The sequence below is a fragment of the Nematostella vectensis genome, chromosome 5, assembly GCF_932526225.1.
Source record: "Nematostella vectensis chromosome 5, jaNemVect1.1, whole genome shotgun sequence".
Lineage (NCBI taxonomy): Eukaryota > Metazoa > Cnidaria > Anthozoa > Actiniaria > Edwardsiidae > Nematostella > Nematostella vectensis.
The window spans coordinates 5,862,252-5,887,981 of NC_064038.1; the positions used below are offsets into that span (position 1 = coordinate 5,862,252).

Below are 25,730 nucleotides of genomic sequence, written 5' to 3' on the forward strand. Positions count from 1 at the left end.
GTTGGGATTCAACTGAAATTTATTTTAGGAGCATATCAATAATGGAGTTTTGTAATACTCAAAACTCCGACACTGCAATGTCCCTAAGTATACTAGGCAAAGTTCTGAACCCACCCACCCACATACCCCAAAAAGGCGAGGACCAAAATTTTAAACCCATACGTCGAACAGAACCCCCCTCATACTAATATTCCAGAGACACCCCCCCCCCCCTATGTCATCTTGGCTTGTTAGCAGGAAAGCTTAGTCAAATCACGGATAGGGTTGCGGCTACGAACAAGAAAAAATTCATCGGCCTGTTTACAAAAACATGCAACACAAGACTTACCATTGTTCCTACGTCACTGTCGGCAAGCCTTTGAGATCGTGGCGGTTTCCAAGACAGGGGGTCTATCGCCTTACGTTCGGACTTGCACGCCCAGAATTCATCGCCAACTAGGGGCGGACTTAGCTGTTTGCTAAGAAGAGGGGGTAGACCGATCTCTTCTTGCAGTCTTACTATCAAAACTAACTAAACTTCTACGAGGCCAGAAGAAGAATAAACTCTCACTTCTGGCGAGGCTATAAAGAGTACACGATAAAATGATTATTTTTCGTAGAACTTTTACATGAAAAAACCGACATAGGCTTAAAATAATCCACAGCAGACATTGCTCAGTCTCCCTATCATTGGAACTTGCAAATCCAGCATATCAAACTTTTGGTGTTATTCAAACTCGCCCGGCCGCTTTTTTAGAGACTGAGACTAGGAGCTGTGTAACCTGGCAAATTACAAATGGGTTTTCTCTGAGCTATCCAAGATGGCGGACGAAGAGCGATTATTTTTGGAAAACAGGGCTATTTAACCTGAGATTTCTGCTTATAGAAGCGAAAAATACCTATTTTTCTCATCAAATACCCCTGTAGGGGCTAGATCTTTCTTCTGCCAGCCTAACTTGTGGAAAAAAGCCCTCGTAGGTATTTTAATCGACTACGTCCTTGTGTGATCCTGATGCTGAAGAGTACAGAAACACCCGAAGGACGAGAAGCTAAGTATTCCTTTCTAATATTTCCGTTTTTTGTTTGTATAATTTTGGCGCAATTCTTATCTAGATAATCTTCACGGGTTGTTTTTTGGGGATCATCTTGCAGAATCTCGGTAAACTTAGGCGGGAAGAGGTTCAAAAGTTTAGTCGTCTCGTTTGCTTGTTCATGATAGATATCTACTAAAATGATGGTGCAAGGGTATTTGACAAATTTTTCACAAGGTCCTCCATTGAAAAAACAAAGATTGGCTTACATGCTACCTCAAGTCCGTGAAATCGGGCTGTGTGATTCTCGGGACTCGAGAATCGGAGAGCTCGAGAATCAGCTGTCAGAGCTAAAACATCGACTCGCTGATGTTGTCAAAGAGAGAGATGGCATGAGAAAGGAGCTAGGCAAGGAAAAAAAGCCCTTTCTTCAGCCGAGAAAGCCTTTTTGTGACCTTGAGCCAAAAGCTCAATTTCACAAAAAGTCAGAGATTAAAAAATGGCTTGAGAAGCAATTTGAGAAGCTTCCAACAGATTGGAAAGTTGTTGAGGTTTGTTTAGAATTTTTGTACACATGGAAACAACCTAAATTTACCAATTCTGTTATAATGGCATTTGTTTATCATAAAATGTTTCCTTATCTCTAGGTTCAACTTGAAGTTGGTCAGTTTTGCCCTACATTTCAATGAGAGGGTTGAGCCTGAGGAGATTGACCATAAAAAGATCCAAAGAGCTCTCAAGGTAGGTATTATAGAAGTACATGTACAGTACTGTAGGTTTCTTATTTTTTCTATATTTAGATTATTTTTATAATCTCAGGCCAAAGATGATGGTGATGTTTCTGACTCAGCATACCATGAGCTAAAGATGGTAGCTGGGTCCAGCTTGCCATCACTGTATGGGATACAGAAAGAGAGAAAAGCTCAAAATGCAATCATTCCTATTACAGAATTTGAAGGGGTTAGTCTGTTGATAGTCTTAATTCTGATTTGCTTTGTGCACAGCACATTTTGCATCCTTTAAAACAAGCAAATACTGTACAAACCCAATAATTCATTAAACAAAGTTTCTCCTTTCAGAATGCAAAAGGATGTTCAAGATCCATCAAGGACATTCTAAGTTATAGTTCAGATGTCATTGGAAATGCAGGGGGCAATGTTATAACCCTTCGGTTTTCTGGTGATGGTAGAAAAACCACCAAAAAACTCGGGAGTGTTATGACAACCTTCTGCTTTCCAGCAGAAAACTCTGTTAAAAGAAGCCCAGAAAGGGAATACTGTATATCTATATATGATGGTGAGTTGGTTGCAGCTAATTTATTGCAGCTGTAAGCGAGAACAAATCTTCCTAATGATATAGTCAACTAAAGCCATATATCTGTGAACACTTTTTATTATAGGCAAGGAGTCATATGACATCCTAAAGGCGACCTTGAGAGGGGTTTTTGATGAGATGAAGGCCCTAGGGAGAACTGGCATTCTTGTTAATGGCCTTGAATACACTATTGATTGGTAGGTTTCATTTTTTTTGCAACCAATAATCTTATGATCTGGCATTAAACAGGACATATGTAACTTTTATCCCTTTTTTAAGGGTGATGTGTGCTGACTGGAAGTTCATGGCGTGTATTCTCGGAATTAATAGTCCCTGTGCCTTGTACTTCTGCATTTGGTGCGAATGCAGCAAAAGGATGATCAGAGACTTTTCTAGTAAGTTTTTTAATTTTGTTACTTATATAATGAATGTTATGTAATGAATTAAATGATTTTTGTTTTTATGAATTATTCCATTGTCAGCTATATTATAAATAACTAGATAAATTTGATAAAAATTTCAGTCCCACAATGGCCCATAACCAGAACCTTAAACCAGTGCCGTGCACGTGTTGGGTGTCCAAATGCCAAGGGAGTTCAATGTTTACCTCTCGTGGACATTGAATTTACCAAGGTCATACCCGACACCCTGCACCTCAAATTGAGGATCATGGGAAAACTTCTCAACCAGGTAAAATTATGCTTATTTAACAAATTCAAATCTCCATTGAGCCATTTTTTAAAAAAGTTCCTGGTATATATTAAACTTCTAGGTTGCTTGCTGGGCTATAGAGCAGAATGTTAAAAAAGCCATGGAAGAAGCAATAGAAGCTTTGGGTAAATAAAAATTTCATGTATAGGGTAAATGGGTATAGGGGATGTCTTATGGTGATTATCATTTTGTTTTCTTGCCATATTGTATTTGCAGGTGTGAGGTTTTGTTTCTATGATGTCCAGGATGACAGTGGCAAAACCACAACCAAGTGGAGCTCTTTGGATTGTAAGTAAATAACTGACTAATAGAAAAGACTGTTATAATAACTGAAACTAATATGAAATTACTATAAAGTTTCGTTATTTATTTTCTTTGAATCCTCTTTTCCTTATAAAGGTGATGATTTGGAAACTATCATTAGGGGGCTTGATATCCATGCCTTCCTAGGAGACATGGAGAACAAGTCCATCACCAGCCTTGACTGTCTGACCAAAGCCCAGCTAGTGGAGGAATGTAGGAAGTTCCATCTGAGGTCGACAGGCACCAAGGACTTCCTACGTGCCACACTCAAGGATCATCTTGACCGCAACAACATAGTGTTTGAGGTATGATTTTTATTTTCATTATAAAAAAGACCAGCACACCCAGGATACTACTGTGTATAAAGCTAATTTAACAATTGCTTTGTGTTTTGTAGCCATCGTCCACTCCCACTTGTGAGAAAACAGTTCTTAGCATATCAGAGCTGACACAAGTGTGGAAAAGTTTGATGGTCCTCACTGATGCTCTTGGGGCAAATCCTGGAGATGAAGCATATCTTCGAGCAGATGCTTTTCAAGAAAAGGCCCGCCAATGGGGAACCAAATTTAGAAAAGCCACGTTTGATGAGGTAATTCTACATCCCTGTGGTTAGTTGAACTGGCAGGACACAAGCCTCATTTGATCATATGTCACTGAAAAAATAAAATCAGTAGATATATTATTTTAATTGTGCTTTCTTTTATCTCTCCACAGGATGTAATTCCATATATACATGGTAAGATTAAAATGAGATTCCTTAATTGACTTGGGATCTCCGAGACCAAGTAATTTTATGCATTTTTTTCTCTACAGTTCTTGTTTATCATGTCCCCCAATTTTTGGAGATTCATGGCACGATCCACCAGTTCAATTGCCAGACAGTGGAAAAGAAAAACCACATGCAGAACAAGACATTCCACAGGGGTAGCCAGAAAGGGGGGAAAAATAGCAACTACACTGTACAGGTAATTCCAAGTGAAAAAAACGTCATGTTATCTAGACTAATCGCTTGCTACAACTGTGTATTTTTATCTCTATAGATCATGGAGAGGGAAAACAGAAAACTGTTCAGTAGGGAAAATAATTTGGAAAGGGTCAAGAGAAAATATCAAAAGCAGTGAAGACAAAGAAAAAATGTATTTATTTATTTATTATATTTTTGGTGCTATTTATTACTGTTGTAAATATCACTATTTATAACTTGTATAACTATTTGTACCCACATTATTATATAAAGGCATTAAAACCATCAAAACAATCTGTATCATTCCCTGGATCTAAATTCCCCCTCTTTATTTTCGACTGGAAATACAGTGAAATCGGTTGAAACAGATGTCAACAATTAGTTTATATAGAGAGATTTTAACTTACCGAGCCATAGTTGTGAAGCATATTCCGTCTACGCCGTACGAAGCTGATCTCCAAAAAGCTCAGCGGGGGATACTTGCGCTCTAGCGGTCGACACATACTAGGCCTTTCTTCCTCTGACCCATATTCAGAGATGTAAGTACAACGGGGGCACGAACTATGATCATAATTAATCCTTAGCTCGTATCCTCATGATATCCACATCTTCGAAGATGAGTTAACTTCACATATTGTACTCGAATCTGGCAGTTGCCGAGCCATAAACTCCGTACCAATAACGGTGCCAAACTCGACAGCAGTGCACGGGAACCGAATATTACGGGTCCCTGAAAAATCCAGCTTTCGTGAGGTAGCAAAAGAAAATGTCCCTTTACCAAACAAAGCGGAAAAACCCCCCTTTGAAAGTGGGACTTTCACTTGTACTCTCCGAATGAGTCCCGTGTCATTCTCGGGTGTACGAAATTGGAGCTCATCGAACAGTGCATGTCGAATCAGCCACAATTCCTTATCCTCGGAGCAAAGAATGGGAAGCTTTTCTCTTGCTACCTCACTACTGTCGGGGTTCCCAGCATTCACGGCTAAATAGCATGACAACTGCGGATTCAATGAAAGAGAAACCGTAGAATTATATCTATCGCTGTAGCCTTTCCATTTCACAAAGGCATAGTCTCCCTCAACGTTTAAAACTCTCTCTATCTCCCAGACTTTTTCTTCTTCCTCTTTCTCTTCTTTCACGTACGTATCAACTGAGGAATGGTCTAAATATTTGACCAAGCGATCCGGTTTCTTTATAATTCTTCCACTACGAGTCTTTAGAGAATCAGTGTTTGCCGCCATGTTTGTTGGAGAAGCGCGAAAGGGGAAACTCCAGTACTTCTAAATATGGGCATATATGACCATATAAGGCACAGCGAACGAAGGACACTATCCGTGGGGAATATGTTTGATATGCTTTACTGCGCACCCTTCTCTCTATATAGTAGTTGTTGGCGTTTGATTTATTGATTAGTTCATTTAGCCCGTTCCGGTATAATACTGAATAAGGGGGGGAAAGTCCGGGCTTTCAACGTTATTAAAGAGTCTCTATCAGACGCCTTCTTTTTACCTTTCAAGCGAAATACTAGACCCGTTCCCAGGCTTCTCCATTGTTATTGCTTTTGCTAGGCCCCAGGATGCAACGCGGTTATATTTAATTTTTAAAATGGCGGATTTATGTAACGCTGACACTCCTCAGGCAAGCGGCAAATCAAACGTTACGTCACCAAAGGGAAATCGCGCAGCGAAAAGGAGCCTGGGTGCGAGGTTAGCAAAATACCAAAATTTGGTAAATGAAGTTTAAAGCTTTCTCTTAAGATTACTTTACATAATCGTGGAATTCTCATATCGGTTATGAATTGTTATTGAATCCTAAAGTTCCCATTGATTTCGATGCGTTTTGAGTGGTCAAGTCTGTGTTTTCATAGAATTCAACTTTGGCATTAGTGTGAGCATAATAAATAAGCAACAGGGCCCTGGTGTGTGGCCAATCGTTTTCTACTCATCGATCGGTCATTTTTATTGTGACTGGTTAAAACATTTATAAGCGTTGATAAAAGGACTCATTCAAAAACTTATTCAAATCATTATAAATTTTCATTCCACCATTTCCTCGATTCAAGGGCCATTTTATTGTTCTACTATCTCAGTGGGTTATCAATTTATTTTTAGTGATCTTATTTTCACGATAATGACTCTAATTAAAAATCGCTAAAGCAATCAAGTAAGCCATAAATCTTTCCATTAGCGTCTGACAAAAACACAAAAAGTGCCTGTTTAGTTTATGTAAAAGTGAATGCCTTATGTTCTAGTTGTTTGTATGGTTTTCTTTTCAAAGGAGTTATTTTTCATAAGTTGACAGTTTCTTGCCAGCCTCTTATTATATAAACTTTCTGGATTTTAATTTTAAGCTTTGAAAAGGAGAGTCATAAGATTTTCTCTGTTATGTCAATATTTACAATAACCTGCTGTGCACCGAATATTGGCCTAAGTTTTAATAAAAACAAGGTATTTGCGCAAGAGATAAGCACATATTTGGATCCACATAGACAGTTATCTGATATACAATCAGCTTTATTTTAAAAGGGTTACTTTATGCCCATATACACCCTCTTTTTTTATAAGAACTTCCGAGCCTGAGATTTTACCTAAGAACATGTCGAGGTTCAGATAGCAGCGAAATATCGTTTTGTTTAGTGTGTTGCGTTCTAAAATGCAGAATCAATCTTTAACCGTTATTCTTAATTATTATTGTTATCGGATCATTTGTGTAATAATTCATTAAAGAATTCATTGTGTATTTTTCACTGAAATTTGAGAGCATTCCTAAGAACATTTTCAGCCTAATGCTCCGGAAATAAGAACGACCCAGTCTTAACTGAAAATTGGACGTTCTTATAAAAAGAGTGCTTTTCTAACTAATATATATTCCATATATCAGTATTTTAGCGTTTAACCCCAGGGATTTTTTTATCGTTCTTTCTCTCACGGGTCAAGAAACATCACAACAAATAAAAAGTGGTTACCGAGCGAAACTATTCCGTTTGAGTAATATTGCCCTTTAAATCCACTCAGTAAATTAAGTAAAGTCTTTAAGGTATGGTAAAATGGGTTGAATTGATTGTAAACTAAGCTTCAGTTGTAGCATTATTTTTTTTAGCTCGCGCTTGTTTTCTTCAAAGTTTGGAAACGATAGATGTAGCAAATTTCTCAAGTTAGGGTCTAATGAGCGTGAAAATCCTGCTTCTGCTTTTGGATTAGCTATGGGGTCATCCCTTGGGCCCTTTTTTGGCCTCAGATGGTAGGACGTTGGCTATAGATAATGCAGGAGGGAGATATTTTTTGTGAACATACTGACATAACGTTATAGAATTTTAGCAGAAGCTTACTGTCTTTGGAGTACCTCAAGGTTTAACCCTTTACTCTAGATAACACAGGAGGGAGACATTTTTTGTAAACATAATGTTATAGAATTTAAACAGAAGTTTACTACCTTTGGAGTACCTCAATTTTCAACCCTTGGACCTCTTGCTCGATCTTCGACAGGCCAGAGAAATGGGTCTAGATACAGGGGGGAGATAAGATTTTTGTGGACGCCACTGGCGATAGTGCATACCGAACAACTCCTGCCTCCTTTATAAGGTAAACAATGCAAGTTTTTGGGGGAAATAGTGGGCTTAAATGCCTCCAAACAGCGTATAATTGGATACAGTAAAATAGTAGTGTTATTGTTTTTTTACAAGTGTTATCGCATTCCTTGACCATCTCGATCATGTCTCACAAAATAAATACCCTTTTATCAAGGGCATTCCGATTTCTATGATTTCTATTATTTATATGATTTCTATGATTTCTATGATTTATATGCCCGATTCTCCTCTGCTACAGGTATTAGTATTCATATATCGTCATCATTCTAGCTCTGGCCTGTCATCTTGCGCTAAAAGAAACCGACAAAAAATGTTTCAAGGCTCCTTAAAGTCTAAGTGCCACTCCTTTGCTATTGTTTACATTAATTTGTATGAACTTCAAAATAGTCATTCACAATTCCAAATACAAAGTCCAACATCTGTAACAATATTTGATTAGAATTATCTCGCTTGGATTGGCCGATGGAAATTGATACATTGTTTGTGTGAAGTGGCGGCGTGATTGGCCTTCTCTAAACGTTTATTCTCTACTACAAGTATCAGTCTCGTTGTTTAATCCATTTGATATTGCCTCTAACTCTTGCCTAATATCTTAGCACAATGGTTGAATAAACACAAGTGACAGTGATGTATAGCTACCGTTAACAATGCGCCTACGACAACCTGCGTCAACACAACCTGTTAGCCTTTGTGGGAACTCGGCTGGACATTGGAACCCAGTGGTTCCACAGACATAAGGCACAATATACGAGCTGAGATACCAGCACGCCATTCCCCCACCGCAGCGCACGACAATGGCATTTATTTATTTTAGAGTTCAAGGATATTAAATCTTACGTTCTCTTTATTCGTTTTTTTCTTAAAACATAATTAAGACGCCTTGTGAGCGCAGCGATGCACTTCATATCACATCTGAGACCTAAAGCGCTCCTTTAGAAAGCTCGATTTCGGGATCACAAGCTTTAAAGGAAAACGCTTTCTAGAATGTGGGGTTGAATAACGCTATCTACTGTCGAGTTTGCGCGGTAGACGGAAGATCTTATTGCCGTATCACGTGGTTGTGGCTGGTCACGATAACGTTTGTGTAGGTTTATTGCAGACTTCTTGGCGACACCCCATACTGTTGTGCTAATAGAATATACTCGATCATACGTTCGATCCTGACTGAGCCTCGTACCGTTAGGTTAACAAGAGGCACTCGATCATACGTTCGATTGTTATTGAACGTTATGCCGCTTTACTAGCATCCACTCGATTATACGTTTGATTCTTAATAACCCTCATACCGCTTTACTAACTAAAGTCACTCGATTATACGTTCGAATATTAAGGAATATCATGCTGTTTTATTGGCAGTTGCCACCATTGTATGATTCAATGTATCATTTTCAATCGTCCACTAAAAAGTGCAACATTACTTGAGTGATAATTCTTAATTCTGAGTCTCGGAAAATCGGAAAACTTTATTTCTAAGAAAACAGTTGTAATAATTCAATAACGGGACTCGTAACACAGACTCGTTTTGTTACAAATCACGTAAGGCATAACGCATTTCACGTATGACGCAAGTTCACGAAGCGAGTTTTAAAACAATCGATAAAATATACTAGCTTTTTATAGCTGGTACGATCTTTGCAGATCAAGCGAAGTTAAAGAGTCTCTTTCAACCGCCATTTCGTTGCCCTGGTTCCAGAGCCTCGAACGTCTCTCTCAACCTCGCTGGCCACTAAATAGAGAGACGTTCGAGGCTCTGGAACCAGGGTACCATTTCGTCATCCTCTAGCAGAATACCAAGTGGGAGAAAGCATCCGTTTCTATCGGCTGATTTGTTAAAGCTATTGCGATGTTTTCTATACAAAAGAAAAAACTTTGTTTTTAGATGGTTATTACGCGATTTCTTCACATTATTTTGATTACTATATGGAAGGAAAACAATAAGAAAGGCGTGGCTGACAGAGTCTCTTTAAATACTTATTTTCATGCTTCGTTATTTTCCATTACGAAACAGACCCTTAACATATCGTGCGTAGTTGAACGCAACATGCTTTCGGGCATGGCTACTTTGTCTTAACGCTTTTACTATATGGCGCCTTAATTTTTCCTTGAGTTCCTTGTTTGTCCTTTACTAACCACAATCTTTACCCTTACGTAAAGCCCCGGTCTTTTTCAGCTTTCGGTGTTTAACACTAGAGAGGTCTAGTATTCATGCCCGGGGACAAGGCACTTTTCTTTTTCGGCCGGCCAAAAAAAATATGCCGAAAAAACTTTTCTGCGGTGGCTCGCCCTAATGGCTCAAATGCGCGCGCACTCACCTTTGCTTGCATATTACATTATTGAATCCAGAGAACAATGCAAAAACGTTATTAGAAATCTAGCAAAACAAATTCGCCTAAAAAAAAGGACGAGCAGGGAAAAATAATTCCCCTTCTGATACCAAATCGCCAGTATCTAGTGATACTATCAGGTCTTCGTCAGACGTTTAGGTTATTCCACGAGCAATATTTTCGCACACGTCGCGAAATCCACCCTCTACTCATTACGAACTCTGATCAAGACAACATGGCACCGCCACCCTGGCTTCGGGCATCCCCGTCGCTCGCTTTACGCAAAGTGTGTTTTTATTGACCAGGTGGTTTGCCTTATAGGTGGCCTTAGGGAACGAAAAAAGGTTGTTTTTGTTATTTTAACTTTTTAAAGGAGGATTGTAGACACTTGGGCTGCCGTCTACTAATGGATTGTTTTTTTTTTTTTTATTTGCTAATGGTAACACGGTTAAAATTCATTACTCTTTATTCTACATAAAAATTGAAGATTTTGTGTGAATCTCTAATTGACAGATTAACCAATAGATATCTTACATAAAATGTCTTTTCAGAACGTAAATGATGTGGTTTTCAAAACCACATTAAAAAGTTAAAAAGTTTTTAATCATGAGATAAAAAGGAAAAAATTGAACACACTAACATACATAGAACAACTGAGGACGCTGGCTCTGTGGTACTATTCACAGTGACAGTACTAACAAACTAACACACATAAAACCACTTTGGACGCTGACCCTGTGGTACCATTCACAGTGGCAGTAGTTACAGACTAACACACATAGAACCACTGAGGGCACTGGCCCTGTGGTACCATCCTCAGTGACAGTACTTACAGACTTACACACATAGAACCACTGAGGACGCTGACCCTGTGAGACCATTCTCAGTGACAGTACTTACAGACTAACACACATAGAACCACTGAGGACGCTGGCCTTGTGGTACCATTCCCAGTGACAGTACTTACAGACTAACACACATAGAACCACTGAGGACGCTGCCCATGTGGTACCATTCTCAGTGACAGTACTTACAGACTAACACACATAGAACCACTGAGGACGCTGGCCTTGTGGTACCATTCTCAGTGACAGTACTTACAGACTAACACGGTGGGATCAACGATGTATTTGTCATCTACAGCTCACCAAGAAACAAAACGGGTACTTAGGCACGTTACTTCTGGTACGATATCATTGCGTCTCGCAGGTATCCATATAAACATTGTTGGTATGAGTGTACACTTGTCCTTTGCTCTAAGGTAGACTACATCATAGAGTCAATTAGGAAGAGACTAATACATACACTACTTTTTTTTAAGAACGCTCAAGCTGAAATTACACCACATTTTAAGAACATACTGAGGCCCAAATAGCAGCAAAAGTTATTCTGTTAGTGTGATATGCAGAATCAAATTGTGCTCATAATAAAAGTATGTAAGGAGACCAACCTCTCAAATATTCTTGCTATAGATGGTTTTCGTGATTGTTTTCTAATAATTCATTGGGTATTATATTTTTTTATATACACTCAAATTTAAGAACATCCTAGAACATTTTCAGCCCTAAAATGGCCCTTAAATAAAAAACGGCCCAGGCTAATTGAAAATTAGACGTTCTTATAAAAAAGAGAGTGTACCTAATTGTTTTGAATAAGACAAGAACAGTTTAATTCTTAGCCTTAGTTGAGCTTGAGTCTTTTCAGGCTTATTGAAGGCTTTAGGCTTAGAATTTGTTCAAAGGAGCCAGACTGTGCTGGAAACTGTTACAGATTACAGGGAACAGATTACACATTACAGATGTCAAAAGATTCCTTCCAATTCAATTTACACTATTGGGAACTCTTTTCTTTTTAAGAACGTCTGCATTTAAAAACGCTTCAGACATCTGAGCCTCGACATGTTCTTAGCCCTATGAACTTAAAATTTGGTGAAATCTCAGGCTGGACGTTCTTATAAAAAACGGTTCTTTTAAAACAAAAAATAGTGTATATCAGAATCAGAATCATTTTATTTTGCACTATTTGAAGGAATTTACAGTTTTACTTAATCGATAAACGTAATAGCTATTTGTCTGTGGTTTCCTGGTTCACAAAGGTGAACTGAATGTTAAAAGATTCGAGAAATTCGCAACAATACATATTAACAGTTCAACCTACATACGTGAATTAGAAACTGTTTACGAATTGTGTTAAAAGATTCGCTAGGATTCAAGGTTCTTTTTTAATATCAATAACTTGCTACCCAAGAGAGACAAAAAGAATGTTTACAGACCGATTTGCTCCAATTCAAGCTACAGAATTTTGAATGAAAACTTTTAACGATTCGTTTAAAAGATTTGCGTCTTTTAGTGATATAAATAGCTTGAGATTCACAAGAGTGACTAGAGAAATGTTATAGTCGGATTCGTTTCAACTGAGCTACATAATTGTGATTTGGCTACTTATCGGACTGCGTTAAAAGATTCGCTTCAATTCGAGCTACACAATTGCAAATAAGCAAAAAAAAAAAATCGCTTAAATTCAAGGTACACAATTGTAAATTGGCAATTGTTTAAATGTGTTAAAAGATTCTCTCCAATTCAAGCTACATAATTGTGAGTTACAACTGTTTATCCGAACTAAGTCAAAAGATTCGCTCCAATTCAAGCTACATAATTGCGATTTGGCAAATGTTTAACAGACTGTGTTAAAAGATTCGCTCAAACTTCAAACTTCTTTTGTGTTATAATATCTGGGCATGACTAGGGCGGGGTTTCCGTATTATCAGTCATTCAGGTGACAAAGGGCCATTCATTCGAATTCATGCTTCAAAGGAAGGAGCCCCGAGCATAAATAATTATTCCTACTACGTTCAATATTGTTAAAAACACTAGCCACAGATAACAGTTTTAGAACGTAGAGCAAATAAGTTTGTATTTTTTCAAGTTTGCCTTTTGATCGGCTCCTGTAAAATATTATTAAGTTTAAGTGCCACTTCACAGTTAATAAATCTAAAAAAGTCTTTGTCGGCAAATTGACACTTATACATAAAGCTAGAAAATGAGTCCACATACACAATTTCGCTCGTCTGGGAAATTAGGAACTCGTCTCTATTTGATAATTCCCAAACTGATTAAGATTAACCCAAAGATTGGGGAACTTTGCTTACATATGAAAATGTTTTTTTTTTTTTTCAAGCGGAATCTGCGACGTATAACAAACATGCTTCTTGTGAGTAAATATTAGAAACGGATAAACGGATTGAATATACTATCTAGCATATAAGCTTCTAGTTGGGGCGATTTGTTGTTCGTTGTTCGAGCACGAAAGGTATGCTATTTATCGCATTGTTTTGTCCCCTTTGGCAAAAACAACCCCCTTAAAGCTACACCCAAATTATTTTCCTACACTTTCAAAAAATGCTTGATGAGAACAAAGTAATTGTCGCTTCGTCCCTTATCGTGATTTGTCCTTTTTATGTTTTACACCCGCAGTGGCATTGAATAAAGAGACGAGAAAACAAAATCTCATTGCGTTTTTATTAATGACTCTAATGTATTGGGGAATGACCACCAGTGGCGTTCCTTGTTCGCTGTTTATCCGTGTTTATCGACACACTTAGCAGTGAATTCTCAATAAAACAACAGAGATAAGTGCTACAACTTTAGCGATTAGTCTAAACAAGTAGCTCATATTGAAACAATCGCTATTAAAACTCGCCTTTTAGAAGAATTAGTTTGAAATAAAGCCTTTGTTAATTGCAACTCTAACTAAAGGGTGGAAGTTTTACACCTAGACCCCCGGATCGGTGGCTAAATGGGGCGCGTTTGATTAACTTGTCCCCGTGGCGAGGCTCGCCGTTTGTCTTGGTTAGATGCGCGTTATGCAGTGTTTATGAATGAAGTTTGATATTAAAAAGAACAAGAAGTCTTTATTTACAGGTACGATGCGTAGGTTGTTAACATTCTCTCTTATAAATAGCATTTCAAGCAGCTCCCATGGATTCCCCTGCGTGGGGTCAAGCGGTGCAATTATTTTCAGTGCACGATTGAAAACCCCAAATCGCATCATTCTAAAAAATAAACGATAATCTGCCGACAAACCCGACCCTATGACTCATCACTTTAGCGGTTTCTTTTCTGTCTTTATCCCAAGAAGAAGTAATAGTTCTTCTTAGAAAACTCGTGATCACTCGCGAAGACTTTGATGGTGCCGAAAAAAGCCCGATGTTTGGTTCTCTTTCGCGCAGGACTCTGCCACAGCATAAAAAAAAAACTAGTATAACAACTTAGGCAAGTCTTGAACTTCTTTATTGACAAAATATCTATACTAATTTTTGTTTTTATAAACTCTCTGTGGACATTTATCTTATAAGAAGCTTTCATATTTACTCGGAAACCAAGTAAAAGCAAAGCAACATAAAGGCACCGTTTGTTAAGGCGTAAATTCGCTTCTGTCGAAGCCTTAGAACTACCCGCGTTTTCGGGAGCTGAGGGACCTGATTTTAATTTCCGGCCTCTTGCAAAAGACCCAGTGCGCGAGCCTTGCATTTCGGTTTCCTCTTTACATGCTGTTTTGGGAAGAGTAACAGTGTTTCGCTGCTAAGTCTTTAGTGATTGATATGTGGTGAGCTCGCGACACAAGGCGGCGGCGGTGCTACTAGCTTTCCCGCCGAAAACACGTTTCCCGCCGAAAACGTATCAACGTAACGGGACGCGCGCCATTTGGACGCGCGCTTATAAAAACACTGTATTTATTATCAATTTGAAATCTTCAACTTTTTAGTTAAGTGTATGAAAAAACCTGTAAACCCGTAACAGGTCTGCAAAAAAACTTAAAAAAAACCCCGGGTAGTTTAATTATTATTTTTCTTTTTGAGTATACTCAAAACCAGGTGATGCTCAATTCCGACATTTCATTTCAGGCGAAATTTCCACGTCTTATTAATACGCGTTTTTAATTTCAGAAATCTTAATCGAATCTCTGCGGAGGGTTCCAATTCCCAAATAAAAACAGTAGGCTGATTAAGCGTCTCGTTTTCTATTGTTTTTCTCGTGAAAAATTCCTCCCTTGCCTTTATCTTACCATAGCGATGTTTGGTAGGTGATTTTTCCTTCGCGTTTGATACCCTGGGATTTTTTCTCCCGAATAATAACACTTTATGTGTTAGTTTTCTACAATTGATCCTCACTTTTGTTTAATAAACCAATTTACCAGTTTATGGGAAACTCTTGTTGACTTTACCCTCACAATATTTCAAACCCGCGATGACATATCAGTTATTTTTATTTATTTTGTTTAAACCACCTGCAGGTTCTCAATGAGGAAGATTGGTTTTTGCCGTGAAAATTTGTTTTGCTCTTTAAAAGAAATTCACTAACGAATTGTCCATTTAAAGTTTTGATCATTCAATATAACAATATCTTGTTACAGAAATACATGTGTTTCAGCAAAACTTGCGCAAAAAAACTTGATTTGGTTTCGGCATTTCCTTACAAAGCCACTGTTAATTTTGCGGCTACGTGAGTTATTATGATGGCTTTTTTCTGTCGCATTTTCACCACATTCTATCCCACAAAATGCCGACTTTATTTTCTAAAGAAAATCACAACAAATACCAGCAATGTAGCACCTTCACTCCGTAAGAATACCAAAGTGCCGATTCTTTATGTTATTTTATTTGCTTTGCCACTATGTTAATTAAATTTACCTCTTGTCGGCTTTAGAGACTTGCTAAGTAAATTTCACTCGCATAGGAAGTAAAACGGTTTATCTGTGAGCGCATGTAAACACCTTGTTTACACCTAGCTTGAGTGGATAACGCATTACACGCTTATTTGTGAGTTCCCTGCAGATACATAAAATCTATAGTAAACATTGCCTTTATTGACTTCAACAAGAGTGACTTTTTTCAATTTCCTCTTTAAACAATAACGCCTGCGTCCCGTAAAGTTTAATACGCGGGTTGCGATGTGAACTATTAAACTAAGACTTTAATTATGGGTCCTTTTCATTTATCGTGATTGTTCTGACACTTTTTGTACCATAGTGAGAAATGTGATATTCACGCAAAGATATTTCGCTAAAAGTTTATCCTAAGAAAGCGCTTACGGTAGAATCAGAGCGGAGCTTTATACGATTAAAGTGTTCGCATAGTGAAACTGTCATAACTGCGTTGATGCTATCAACGTAACGAGCTATAAATGAACTTGTTGGTTCCGACAATCTATACCGGCTTTTGGTCGGTTAGGTGGCGGACTAATTTACCGTCGGCGCGAATCCAACGCCCTCTTCCATCATTTATACCAAAACGCACCAATTCCCTATTTAATGAGGGTTTATGAGCCAGTTCGATCGCCCCTCGCGCTAAAATATCTGGCTGGGGTGGAGTTCGCAAATTTCCACTTGCCGGGGGTAGAGATTGGGGTCGAATAAAAAACCGGCAATCATTGTAGACAAAATAAACGGGAATATCGGTAAAGATCGCCACTGATAATCTCCTTCAAGGTCTTGATAAATTATTTGCAAAATTTTGACTCTTTAGGGCGATTTCAAGTCTGGTCGAGGAAATGGTGAACTCTGTGTTTTTGCTCGCGCTGCAGTCATGTCTACTTCACCGTGCGTCTTAGATTAATTAACCTTTGTGAAAGCGTTGTAAACAAAGACAGGCAGCTACAAAGCGGCACGGAAAAACAAAGCGGGTTAAGTGAGGCGTGTGACGAGGGTTTTATTAGTTCTAGCTCCCATCGGTGGGTTTTGTGATGTGTGGTCGCGGGCGAGGAGACTGGAAACCAGGACGGTTCCTTTGTGCATCCCCGGTGAGTTCCACACGTGAAGTTAGCGGCGGAATTTGAATATTTTATTTAAACTGTCGTGAAAGCGCCCTTTTGTTGAGGCCCAAACTTCAATAAGGAAATTAACGAGTAATTTGGCTAAGTTTCGGTTTGATGGGCATGTGATAATTAGCCATTCACTATTTAATCGTCAGCGACAGGCGGCCCTGTGTAATGTCAACAGCACCGCTCAACCAGTGATTCCAAAGGCTCGCTGGAAGCGGCTCCGGACAATAGAAGTTTTTGAAGTCAGCCGGGCTGTTTTGCAAGCTCTATTTAAGTTGATAGCTAAAGTACACAAGGTGCTATAGCCTTCAAAAGCGACCCAGCTGGTGGAACAGATACAGTGCCCTGTGAACCTGCTAGGGTAAAGAACTAGGATCTCTTTCACGCTCTAGTATCGTAACAAGATGCCTAGACCACTACGAAACAGTTACGGCAGCGCTAAACCTCCGTACTCCTATATCTCTCTCACGGCTATGGCGATACAGAGCTCACCGCAAAAGATGCTCTCTCTGAGCGAGATCTACCAATTCATCATGGACCATTTTCCCTTCTACCGCGATAACACGCAACGCTGGCAGAACTCCCTTCGTCACAACTTATCGTTCAATGATTGTTTCGTGAAGATTCCTCGTCGTCCTGATCAGCCAGGAAAAGGAAGCTTGTGGGCTCTTCACCCAGACTGTGGCACAATGTTCGAGAATGGCAGCTTTCTAAGGCGCCGTAAACGCTTTAAGTCAGAACGAGAAAGGACATCAAAACTCGCCAAGCTTATCAGCGCGACGAGAGAAGACGAGGATGAACTCAGCCCGTCTGAGCAAGAGAGTGCTCCAAGCCCGACGGGATTCAAGCACCCATTCGCCATCGAGAACTTAATAGGCGTCGAAAGAAAAAGCACACCGTTGGCGACGGCCCCGGCACCGATTCCCTCTCTTCCTACATGTCCTACGTGCGTGAATACTCCGACTTCTACGGGACTTTCTGGGTACCAGAACAATCTTTGGGCTCCGATACCGACCTACTGTGCGAAACCGTGCGCGCACCATCGCGAGACAAGTAGAAAGGAGCTTGAATATGCGTCGCGATTTCGACCGGCTTACGCGCGCTACGCTCCCGAGCTAGGCTGCGTAAGTGAAGTTATTCCCTTCTACTCCTCCGTGACGAACACTTCGTACGCTTCGCCTATGTTTAGATGAGAGTTGGGGACTTAAAGAGGACTTGTTCGCGTGAGACAGACAGTTGAAAGTACCTAGTCAATGGTGTCCGTCATCGGGTAATATGCGCCTATTTACGACGTAATGGAGCGCGAAAGCTCTTCACACCGATCAACTTTCTATCGTGGAAGGAACGATGCGATACTCGAGACTCTCCAACCATGATTAGGCGCCTATTTCTGGTCATTAAACAAGGGATTGTTGAGGTTAAAGACTTGGCCCGAAGTGTTGTCTCCATCTCGCAAGACACAGCATTGCGTTTATTCTTACACCATTTCCATTGACTTTGTATATAGCTCATGATTATTGTATATATTGACCGAAATGATTTTTTCTCGCGATTGGACATTCCTCACATTGAGAGGATAAATTTTGAGTTCTTACATAATGGGGAGCTAGTTCTTGTGGCATCTTAGAAGAACCCACTCTTTATCCTATTTCTAGAGGAAACATTTAAAGTGAGATCTATATTTTTTATCCGTTACAAATACCCATTCGCCCAAAGTGTATATAGTTTAACTGTGGCAAAGGAAAATCAAAATTACTATTACTTTATTGGAAATTTGGAATCATATAGAGTATGAACACAGAAATATCTAACTGAACTTTATTACATGACGTAGGAGCTAGAAAACCAAGAAATTCATATCCTGATATGTTCCTTGTTCTTCTAGAAATAATTTTAATACACCTATAAATTCATGAATCACTTTAGTTTGTTGAAGTGATCAAATTAGAGTATATATTTAAACTAGATTATTCTGTCAACATTTGTCTTCTATCGATCATTGTAAACTTGTGCCTTTATTGATTTTTCTTGTAGACTTGAAGCAGTTACATTAAAGAGGCATTCTAAGAATGTGCACATTGATCCTTACACGTCGTTTTTTTTTGTAAAAACCATTCACTACTTGACAACTTAGCTTGTCAGAGCTGAAACGACATGTTCAAGTTTTTTGGTTCTATAACTAACCACATCCTCCAACTAAATTATCCCAAACAATTCTTCTCCTCCTATTTCCCCTTGGTCTCTTCCCTTACACTCGCTTCAAGTCTCAGGTAGAAAGCAAATCTAGTTGGGACTTTTTAGACGCTGTTCTTTGCAGGATTAACTTGGCGACAGACTGGCGAGTGTGACTTTAAAACTCCCCTCGCAAAACTTGGTGTCTAATGGCGCCAACAAACAACCTCCCATTCTCCTCACCTTTTATTTTAGCAAATATAGTGCACTGCCCTCGTGGTAGATAGCTAAAAGACACTACTTTCTAGTTTATTTACTTATATTTTGTGTCCTTTTCCACAGAGAACGGGGAAGAACCAGGAGCCTAAGCGAATCACACGTGTTCAGTGGCGCTTTGGATGCAAAGTAAGTGACATTCGCTTGCACCAGAGGGCTAGCTTCTAAACTCAATTTCTTTTAGTTTAGATAAATTAAATTAGTAGCCCTAATTCCGTTAGAGATGTCTTATGTTCGGATAGTTGTTTTGAGGTTTTTCGTTTTTAATCAGAGGAAAGAAGATTTGAGGCAATGATTCAATGGTTATGTATGTGTTTTTCTTCTCTTTCTTCTTCTTTGAGTATTACTCTTTTCTCTTCAAGCCATTTTAATTCTCAAATTGTTATTAGGGTGTGCTTTATCCCTATTGAGTGTAAAGAACTTCTAAACTCTGTTTTGCGGTCTAAAATGCCTATATAATGTCAATAAATGTGGGTAACCGTTGGATTTTATTGAAGGTAGCTACAGGAGAGTGGCTGTTTGAGTAAACACGTCCCACCGATTCTATGCCGCAGAAAGTAGCTTGACCGAGGATTTTGCCTCGCCGCGAATAATTGCTCTAGAGAGCAACAACTGCGCGCTATGACTTAGTCCAGGCAAGACTTTTGGGACGCTTATACTTCAAGAATAGCCGTGCCAGTATTCCGACCAGAGTTGCTAGGCAGAGGTATAGTTCTGACGAGAATTTAGATTGATGTATCGCTCTCTGCTGTGAGAACCAAAAGCCTATTGCGACGGAACACTGTGAAATTATTAAACTCACTGATTGCTTAGCTCTGTGTTGTAGCCCCCCTGTGACAAGCTCTCGTTATTTTATTGCGATTTAAGGATAATTTTTTGAGCATGTAGAGTAGAATTTCCGGACTCTGTCGCCTATCCCATGCTACCAGATACTAACTTTTGAGAAATTTGTCGCCATCTTAAATCGATACTTAAGCGCAAGGGGAGACCAACATGACGGGTTGATGGCTACAATATGAGCCAATTCGTATAGCCTTGAGTAGTTAAGGGCATTTTGCTGAAGCGTTTTGGAATTGGCACTCAAAATGATTTCGTCTATGGACTAACTCTTGTTTACACTCGCTGTCCCCATACACATTGTAAACTCTTTAGCATAAATTTTAATTCGCTGTATTTTCATTGAACCAGCCTTTTATTAAATAAAACAAATCTTTGGAATTGCTTGTGTCTGTTGGAGACTTTTCTAGTCTTTAATTTGGCAATAAAGTCCTTAGTTTTGTAATTTTAACAAAATTTGTCTGATCTCATCCCTTTTCCATCGTGAATGCTTGGTTCACAAAGCAGTAAGAATTATGTTTTCAATGTTTGTTTTTAGCTCTTGCAGAGAAAAGTGCTTTCATCTTTTTTCTTACCCTTTCCTTTCTTTTTTTGCCCTTTGTATTTTTTTATTCATTTTCCTTTTTCAACGTCTTTATATGTTTGCCAGGCGTGCACTAAAAGTGTCATAATACACCAAACCCCTTTGCTAAATTCTTTAAATAAATATTAGTTTTTCGCCTATCCGCAATAAAATAATACATCTCACACTATTTGTCAACCATTCAAAATCAACCCCCGGAAAAATCGTAGGAAATCCTGTCCATTTTTTTCATAAATACACAAGTATTAATATTTAGATGGGGTGACAAACTTTTTTGAACGTGACAATGTGTGGTGTTTCTACGCCACAAGTTTCCATCATTGCCGAGGCAGTGTTGGTCAAAAAATTTCCTTAGCATTTACGAGTCGTTCTGTTTAGTGGGTTAGGGATGTGATTCTGTGCTCTATCCGGAACATGTCAAAAAGTGTTGTCAAATGTTTGGAGACATCTAAAATGGAACACGGTGAACGGGCGTCTTCGGGTCTGGGTTGAACGCTTGACTCCAATATCGAAGAAGTAAATACACAAGTTGACATTAAACCTGTCAGTGCTTGCGTTGTGTACATCTGTGGACATACCTAAAGGAGAATGACAAGAATTCCAGAATTTTGTTGAATTTTGGGCGTTGAATCCCCAGTGTTTTCCGCTACGTTTTTGTGAATGGCAAGACCTGTTGGAGACCTTATAGACACATCATGACAACGTGGGTTAACCCAGTCAAGCCCACATTTTTTTTGCATCGTGAGCTCAGTTTATCCATACCAGTTTACGAAAACTATCCCAATTTTTGTTTTGAATATTAATAAAAGAGATTTATGGGGAAAAATTTGCTGATATTGTGTATACAATGCATAAACTACTGTTACAAGAAAGCTCAACCTTCTTTCTGTTTGCTGCTAGCGTCACATTTTTCATACCGAAAGCTGGGATGATTTTGAATTATAATTCTTGATATCAAAACTAACCACTTCATTTCTAAGTAACTCTTACACTTATTTACTTTTGTTCACATTTTCCTTGTGAACAAAAGTGTAGTCGGACACGTTAAGCAAATGTCGTATCCTTTTGCGTGCTTTGAGTCTAGCCAATATTTATTAAGGTAATTTTTCCCGTTGCTTTGTATGCTATAGACATGGTATATGTCACATGAAATCCGGTAAAAAAGCGGCATAATTTAGCGGGATTATCTCGTCCATATAGCGGTGTTGAAGTTTCCGGCATCATGTTTGACACCGGCTTTATTTGAGGTCTGCCCTCAAACAAGACGCCAAACAACGCTTTTTAAGTCAAGCAACAAACAAAATAAACCCAGTTTATTGCAAAAAGGTTAAATAGGGTACATCTGTCTATGAATTCTGTGGGTTTTGATTTAAGCACGGGCGTTGAGGTTGATCTGGCTTGCCCTTTGCTTAGAATCATAAATTTTCACCCCGATTCTTTATTGATGTTATATCCTTTCTGTGATTCCAATGAAGCCTTAAATCGACTCAGCACTGTGTCTAGAGGTTCGTAAAAGAGTCAGAACAGTCGTCTTATCCCTTGAGACACTTTATCGTTTTATCTTAAATGGATGTCACTTCTCGTCGCTTCCACCGTTTGTCAGTTTCGCTCCAACACCTCGGCACTTACCTTTATTCGACACTCTAACAGTTCTAATAAAACAACAACTACCCCATCTCTTCCCTAAAATGTCATCTCATTCAAAAATACATTCTAGTTAGAGACCTACAGACTACAGACAAATGTGCCAACTTTGTCGAAGTCAAGACATGACGTCTGCTCGAGTATTCACTTCTCCTATCACATGTTAAGTAAAGTTTTTTTTCTTTCCACTAAAATTCCCGTTTTATTTTGACTTGTGATTCGTGCGTTGAGTCGGATTGGTGTAAAAAACAGACTTATGATAAGTGATTGCATTATCATAGCAGCTGAGAACACTTGATTTCTACTAGAAGTCTTATAATCGGATGATTGCAATATACAAGCTCTTAACCCGTGGTACTAAAAATTCCAACTAAATAATTAATTAAAGAGAATTTACCCCCCAAACCTCGACATAATTTAGTTGTTATAACCACTCCAAACAGAGGACTTTCATTAACGTTTTGTCGCCTTACCAAGTGATATTTATATGTGAACTTGTGAAAACTGTTAACTTCAGTTGTAGTTTGTCACGAGGGAAAAAAACACAATAACTAACCTACTCAAACATTACTCGCCGAGGGTGGAAAGTACTCATTTCCTGATGTTCGGGTCTCTTTTTTCAGTTCCCGAATCCGGTGACTAACGAGTTATACGCTCCCGACAATAAAACAGGTCATTTAACGATAAGGTAGCGGTGAAAAGAAAGAGAAACGATGAGTTTATTAAGTTTAGAGTTTATTGAATAGCTCCAGATACGTAGTTTTAACCTAAAAATATAATGACCCATAGCTTTAATGTAAAGAAAATAAAGTCAGTGTTCTTGATTTAAGTTAGCTTTGTTGCCAGTTTGTAACCCCTGGTTAGTCTCCCTTAGCAAACAGTAAGAAGAAAAGTGAGAAAAGATAGTTAAACATCCTGTTGCTTCGTAGTTCGATTTGGGAATGCTTTTCTGTTGTCTTATAAGGCAACTTATCGTCCGCTGTATATAGATAAAATAGCTTGATAATTATGTTGTCAACACTTAATAGTTCTTGCTCATTTTACGTGGTATTATAATTTTTTATTGTGGTAAAAGATCTATTGAGTTTACCTTCATAAAAGGCGAAGACGAGTTCTAACTAGTAGCTTGCCAACAACATTGAAGTCAACTCTGTGTGTGCGACTTCCCAGCTCTATATTTTTCCTTTAATTTTATTAACAAAAAGTCCACAAAGAAACCGGAAAGATCTGTGGCTTGGGGTTTCTTTGATCAAATGCGCAAAAATGTATTTCCAAAAATAAATTAAAGCTTCCGAAAACACCCAAGCTGTGCCAAGTCCAACCTCACAAGATGATATATCAAGAATTAAACAAGAATAAATATTTACTAAAACTCGGATTAAACAATAGTTTACTGCTAAATATATTGTATAATGCACAGAATCGGTCGGTGCTCTGAGAGCTAGAAATAGTGGTTAAAATGAATAAATATTTGTCTTGGCTGAGAAAACATCGGTGGCTTTTCAGCGATAAATTGACACTTACTTCCCCTGATACTATTGAGTTGATTACGAATTCAGCTCTTAAAACTTTTAGCGTTCGTCGTAAACTGCGCTGCGGTCGTAGGGGCGGCATTTCTGATCCAAACAAACCAATAAAGTTTATCACTACCAATAGCTTTATTAAGTCTGTCGCATCTTTTGTCCCCCTGCTTCGGGGCAAGCAAAATTTCCCCCAGAATTTAATATCTTATGATGTCGGGCTAGAGAAGAGGGACCTATAGACGCTAAAATCGTTTGGTATACAAATCAAAGTGGATTTATTTTACTGGGCCTGCAAGACTTTATGCTCAAACAGTGTTGTTCTATTGGTCGTGAACAAGTGAACTTTGTGAACTATTAATAAAATGAATTTGTTTTGCTTTAGATCTCTGAACGTGCGGCGTGTCTTTGAAGTTAAAATCTCTCATTGAGTACGTGTGCTGTAATAAGCCTTAAATACGCAACTTAAAGATCACTGTGTGGGGGTCGAACTCTGTGTCGTTACTTACCTAACATTGATCGAAACACTGATCAGCGTCCCTAACGAGGTTCAGCCATTATGAGATACGATACAGCCGTTACCCATGCTTGTGGCTACGAACGAATCGCTCGTTAAACGCGACTGTAATGACGAAACGCGAAAAGAGACCGAACTTTGACTGACGGAAATAAGTTACTCGACATGGTCCCACGTCAAATTATGACAACAAAATTAAGGAAAAGCAATTTAACGAGGGTTACAGGGTTGTAAAATGAACAATTGCTCGCACGAATGCCGCTAAATTGTTCGAGTACGCTTTAAGCAGATAACAATCTATAGATCTATGCACGAGTTCTTTTTAAACTTCTTTAATTCTCGCGCAACATCCGTCAAAATATGCGATTATCGCAATGATTTTTTCTAATTTTGTTTTTGTATTTTGCTTACTTGATATTGTTTTTGATTTGCGCTCACACTTCCATAAAAATCCAACCCTGCGCGCAATGATATTAGTATCGATTTATATATTTTAAACCTGCCCGGGTTTTTCAAAATAGAGGAAAATGCAGATGCGATAAAATGTTTAAAATACCTTACCTTTAAGTATACATAGTTTTTTTCTACAAAATATATGACTTGTCATACCACTTGCAAATCGATTTCTAGGAGTATTTAGTCTAGTTTTTCGTGGTTTAAAGGTTAACGGAAAAGTCAAGCTCATTACCAAGGAACTTTCGAGTATCGTAATATAGTTATGGAATTGTTTTTAATAATTTAGTTTTAAAATATTTGTTAACGAAGACAAATATTATTTTATTCTAATGACCGAAAAAGTTGTTTTTGTTTTTTAATGGGACTCAAGCGCATAAAAGTCTTGCAGGAATGCAAGTGAATTAGGAAAAACAAAAACGCAATTGCTTTACTATCAGGCTTGTAGTAGAAAGGTGTCGTGGGATATTTCTGATAGATACTTCAAGAAGTACACTATTAAAGTGTTGTTTTTTTAGGGATGTTATTAGACAGCATGGTTTCGACCCCCTCCCGTTGTATGCAATTGGCATTGCTTGCTCTCCCCGCATGCTTGGTTGCTGCACATAGCTACTACAATGCGTCATTCATCTAACTGAACCCACAGCAATGTCTGCTCCATTACCAAAGCGGTAAGGATGCAATTTGGGTTCAGA

The 25,730-nt window shown here is 38.6% G+C and overlaps 2 protein-coding genes and 1 long non-coding RNA gene across 15 annotated transcripts in view; 2 read left to right on the forward strand and 1 right to left on the reverse strand.

Annotated features, from left to right (window-relative positions):
- The window catches only part of LOC5511206 (forkhead box protein B1), a 62,564-nt gene that overhangs the window by 12,333 nt on the left and 24,501 nt on the right, over positions 1 to 25,730 (forward strand). For 10 of the 12 annotated variants that reach the window (XR_007308151.1, XR_007308152.1, XR_007308150.1 and 7 more), the window contains one exon: positions 19,548 to 19,610. Coding sequence is in view for 2 of the 12 variants with exons in the window: in XM_048728028.1 (XP_048583985.1) it covers positions 17,438 to 18,226 (789 nt within the window). In the remaining 10 variants the exon portion in view is untranslated. Of the gene's footprint in view, positions 1 to 16,679; positions 19,304 to 19,547; positions 19,611 to 25,730 lie in introns of those variants that run through there. The other 2 variants (XM_048728028.1, XM_048728029.1) reach the window with 1 other exon arrangement.
- LOC125563145 lies at positions 727 to 5,334 on the forward strand. 2 transcript variants are annotated; one of them, XM_048728025.1, is made up of 13 exons: positions 727 to 1,751; positions 1,830 to 1,970; positions 2,090 to 2,306; positions 2,410 to 2,521; positions 2,604 to 2,719; positions 2,848 to 3,014; positions 3,097 to 3,160; positions 3,252 to 3,323; positions 3,435 to 3,643; positions 3,736 to 3,927; positions 4,053 to 4,074; positions 4,152 to 4,303; positions 5,142 to 5,334. In XM_048728025.1, the coding sequence occupies exons 2-13, from the start codon at positions 1,878 to 1,880 to the stop codon at positions 5,286 to 5,288; spliced, it is 1,563 nt and encodes a 520-aa protein (XP_048583982.1). In that variant the 5' UTR covers positions 727 to 1,751; positions 1,830 to 1,877; the 3' UTR covers positions 5,289 to 5,334. The 2 variants fall into 2 exon arrangements, with proteins under 2 accessions (XP_048583982.1, XP_048583983.1); XM_048728026.1 differs by lacking the exon at positions 5,142 to 5,334 and adding an exon at positions 4,379 to 4,596 and having other exon boundaries at positions 732 to 1,751.
- Positions 19,741 to 24,848, reverse strand: LOC125563147. Its single transcript, XR_007308161.1, has 2 exons — positions 24,575 to 24,848; positions 19,741 to 24,161 (listed from the first exon to the last, which is right to left on the reverse strand). It is a non-coding gene; the product is annotated as an uncharacterized LOC125563147 (long non-coding RNA).

Coding starts and splice junctions, on each gene's coding strand:
- LOC125563145 (XM_048728025.1), top strand. CDS start 1,878: ATGGTAGCTGGGTCCAGCTTGCCATCACTGTATGGGATACAGAAAGAG. Junction 2,720..2,847: donor GATGATCAGAGACTTTTCTA/GTAAGTTTTTTA, acceptor TAAAAATTTCAG/TCCCACAATGGCCCATAACC. Junction 4,075..4,151: donor TGTAATTCCATATATACATG/GTAAGATTAAAA, acceptor TTTTCTCTACAG/TTCTTGTTTATCATGTCCCC.